This window comes from Morone saxatilis, unplaced genomic scaffold (genome assembly GCF_004916995.1).
Source record: "Morone saxatilis isolate NCDOM2014 unplaced genomic scaffold, NCSU_SB_2.0 Contig22, whole genome shotgun sequence".
Classification (NCBI taxonomy): Eukaryota; Metazoa; Chordata; class Actinopteri; family Moronidae; genus Morone; species Morone saxatilis.
In genome coordinates, this window is record NW_023339785.1 from 561,978 (window position 1) to 566,173 (window position 4,196).

At 40.0% G+C, this 4,196-nt stretch overlaps 1 protein-coding gene across 1 annotated transcript in view; it reads right to left on the reverse strand.

Annotated features, from left to right (window-relative positions):
• The window catches only part of LOC118333914 (F-BAR and double SH3 domains protein 1-like), a 21,606-nt gene that overhangs the window by 10,696 nt on the left and 6,714 nt on the right, over positions 1 to 4,196 (reverse strand). The window contains exons 4-8 of the mRNA XM_035669734.1: positions 2,630 to 2,727; positions 2,429 to 2,474; positions 1,338 to 1,411; positions 644 to 788; positions 345 to 481 (exon numbers count right to left, since the gene is read on the reverse strand). Of these exons, the coding sequence (XP_035525627.1) occupies positions 345 to 481; positions 644 to 788; positions 1,338 to 1,411; positions 2,429 to 2,474; positions 2,630 to 2,727 (500 nt within the window). The remainder of the gene's footprint in view (positions 1 to 344; positions 482 to 643; positions 789 to 1,337; positions 1,412 to 2,428; positions 2,475 to 2,629; positions 2,728 to 4,196) is intronic.

A 4,196-nucleotide genomic window follows, 5' to 3' on the forward strand; every position in this document is an offset into this window, starting at 1 on the left:
TTCTCCATAAGACTCAGTACTATCTGACCAAGGGAGGTGCCACCCGCTGGCCATTAAAAATAATGTAGGTTTATTTCCCTGCAGTTTACTTCTCTAGCTTATACAGACTGTACAGTATAGGCTGTAAAGGACCTCATTACTTCTTTGTATCTGTCTTTTACAGAATCTACAGAGCTCTTTAACTCCTAGTGCCTTTTTCAACATACACGATTGGCACACATATGGCTTGTATGTACAAGATGTGCGTCTTCGTAAATGAAATCACCGATATTTGTCATGAGTCAGCATCATCATTTTTGGTTGTTTGCTTGTTGTTTTGTTTTGCCTCTGTCACACACACTGACCTGGTCTGTGCATCAGCAGCTTTCTCTCTGGCAACACTGGCAATGTGACTGAGTTGGTGGTAGCTCTTCTTGATCCTGTGCAGCTCCCGCAAAGCTTCCACCACTTCCCCCTGCACCCTCTGGAGCCGCTCCAAGCCCTAACGCACACACACACACACAGCAGATGATTCATGCAGCCATCAGGGTCCTTTGGTAGATATTTCATTCTCACGATGTGTTGCAATGATAAAAAAGCAAAGTTAGCTGTGTGTTTTGAGTATTTGATTGGTGTGTGTGTATACTGTGTGCAGCTCTCTCACTCTCTTTGTTCGGATGTCCTTTGCATTGCGAAGAGTTCGGGAGGCTAGTCTAATCAGTCTGCGGTATTCTTCTGCAGCAGCAAGTCGTGATGTGGCAGACTGAGCTGTAGCATCTACCACTGACCGCCACACACCAAATACACTCCTGAAAACACACACACATGTTACACTTTTCTTTAAAAGCTAACAGTGTACATCCAAGCACTTTTCTGAAAATATGTGTGTATTTGACCAAACACACAGCCACAATGTAGCACATTAGCACATTTGGACACATTCCCCCACGTACTATAGTAGTAAGTATTTGTACACCTAATAATGGAAACCATGCATTTGCTCATCGTTTAGCTGTACATGTATCAATGAAGAGTCCTATATTGCCGCACCTTCATTACTAACAGACAATAATGATTCTCTATGTAAGTCCACCAAATGGCAAACCTTGGTGGATGTGAGTATGGCATGTGTGCCTACACTGCTTGCCTAACGTTCTGTAGCTAGCTATATAAGCTATAACCTCAAAATCAACCATTGTTCTTGGTGAACCTGTAAAACTGCAACTTTCCATACTTACTGAAAATGACACCAGAGCAGCCAGATACATCAGCCTATGGTTAGTTTTGGAAACTAAAATCACCCACAAAAAAGTGAATCAGAAAACAGCCTTACAGTAGGCCTATGTGTGTGTAGTTACCCAGAAGTGATGGTATCTGTATTTCCTCTTTGCCAGTCTCTCTTCTGGTACTGGACAGCTAATCTCTGAAGAGCCTGAAAACGCAGAGTTTACACAGGATCACAACGGCAAGAAAATAAAGTAAAATGTAGTTTATTGAAGACACAATTAAGGTGCATTTACTGAGAACCTGGTTCGGCCACAGTTTAATAACTAGTGGAACAAACAGCTCTTTCATAAAAGCTGTTTTTAGTTCATTACCCCAAAAACAAACAACGCCCATTGTTTCGAATACACACCCTGGTGCCACCAACGTAACTCATGTTATTATTTTACAATAGTCTTTTCCTAACCTAACCAAGTCATTTTGGTGCCTAAGCCTAGACAAAGTGTGTGTATTTTCGTGAAAGTGGGGCTTAAGGAGCAGTGAGCTTTTGTTTTAGGGATAACTAAACCAATAAATGGGCTGAAAAACGTGAAAGACCCTATCTACAGCCAGTGTTCAGTTTGTCTGTTCTGGGCTACTGTAGAAACATGGCAGCGGTTTCTGTAGATAAAAATGGTTCATTCTAAGGTAACAAAAGCACACTAATGAAAACATACCTATGCATATTATATTCCATTTCTGCCAATAGAGCCACCTAAATGTTACACACTGCACCTTTAAAGTGTCAGACATTTTCATGACTCAGTTGGGTGCAATTATTCGTGAAGTGTAGTTTCTTACAACACAGCATATTGCATTTTTATCCTTTCTTTATTCCTCTCCCATAAAGCTGGGTATACATTTGTCAGCGTCAGTGTGGACACACATATGTGACACATTCTCCCCCGTGGTGCAAGGAACACATAAAGCTCTCTCTCTCTCTCTTTCCTTGGAACATCTAGTGAGACAGCTCAAATGGAAATATGGAAAGGGAAGAGAGACAGATTAATCCCTACTTAGGATGGCATAACACACATACTGTACACACAGTGTCACAAGAGGCACCAAATAACAAAACAGCACTCAGGTACTGATATGGGACCTCAAATCAATAAATGATGAGCATCTCCAGTAAAAACCAAAGGTTCCAGTAAGGGGAGTAATAGTGGACTAGAATAGCACTCACCTGACCATACTCTTTCTCTATAGCTGCACGTTGCTTACTGAAGGACCTTGGGCAACACAGAAAAACAACATCAACAGGCAGATTTAACATGCTTTCACCTCCATGTCTGTATAGATCTCTCTGCCTAATGTCGTCCATCTCATTGAATCCAATGGGAGGATATTATGCACATAACCACAGTTTGGTGACAGAGTATTATACCTGATCTCTTCCAGCAGTTCAGTGTCCTGATGCTGTTTGGTCTGCAATTTGCTGAGCTGCTCTGAGAATGCCAGTTTCACCTGCTGGCTTTCCTTTACCTGCACGCACACACACGCACACACAAACACACACAAACACACACAAAGGGACATTTTATTTTATTTAATGCTCACTGAAAATGTACATTGTCAAGCAATGACATGAATGCAGAACTTTTATTTGTGACAGAGTACACTGTGATATGGCTACTTTTAGTTAGGTAAAAGATCTGAGTACTTGATCCACCCCCGCCTATCAGGTTCAGTGTTCCCTTCACCAACTAATCTCAATCAGTTATCTCAATGGACGTATACAGTATGTAACAGGTATGTTAAGTATGATTAAAATAAATAATTTCATCCCTTTATGTATAAGAACCACTGTGTCTGCGTTTGTTATGGAGGTAGGTACTGTGCCTAACTTAGCTCAGAAAAAGGTCTATTCCTTTGAACTGCATTTTGTTAATTTTAGCTTAATCTGGCTGGCTACCAGAGAGGCCATTAGATAAAACACTAGATTCCTCCACTTTATGCTTTTCAAAAGACAACTCTGCCCAGTCAATATGCTTTCTAATGTCTTTCATGGCAGCCCTTTGACTTGAAAAGTACAAGAGTAATTCATATTAATTATGCTGCTGTTCCATTTCCCACCACGTCAGTGAGACAGCATGCAAAACCTCAGGGCCCTGGAACTGGAACACCTCGCTGGAACGCAGCCTTCATTAGGTAACTGATTGTGGTTTCTCTGCAATGTCATGTCAAAAAAATTTGCCATGACATAGAAATTTTTTGCAGCAGCTATTTGTACTAAATATAAAATAGTTGATGATAGAAGTTTGCAAGTTCACAAAATTCTGACCGGCGCAACTTCCCACCAGTCACATCTTCAGTAGCTGATGTTTTTTTAGGGGTGCACAATATGGATTTTTTTTTCAGCTGATACAATAACTGATAATTACCTGCATCTAATGGTCAGATTACTGATAATTTTGCATTTTTTGTATTTTAAAAAGGAGTTAATAACCTGTAGTGTATGCACTCCTGAGCATAAGAAAGGGTAAGATGTAGTGATATTCTATAGCTTTGTTCAAACCAAATCTAACTGACATCACTATTATTAATACGACTACAACAACAAACAGTTGGTCCAGTTCTGACTATTCATTCTCCTTCATTTTTTTTTTCTAGTAAAGTTCATTAAAAACATTCACAAACATACTTTGGCTTTTATAGAACAAAAAGCTTAGGAATCGTTTTGCAAGAACTCCAAGTCTTCCTAAATTACTGACAATATTGCTAAAAAGGTTTTTAAAGATTCCCCTAGTGCTGGAACAGTCAATAGTGCCATTGACCACTACCTGACCTGACTGGTCACCAGTAACACAAGTGTAATGCCAACTGTATATCTTACGCCCATTATCATACACTTTGCAACTAAGTTAGAAAGGTTTACAGTCATCAAGTCAGCTTTATAGTCACATGTGCTATACATGCACGACATACAGCACAAATGAAATTTCAGTCCTCTC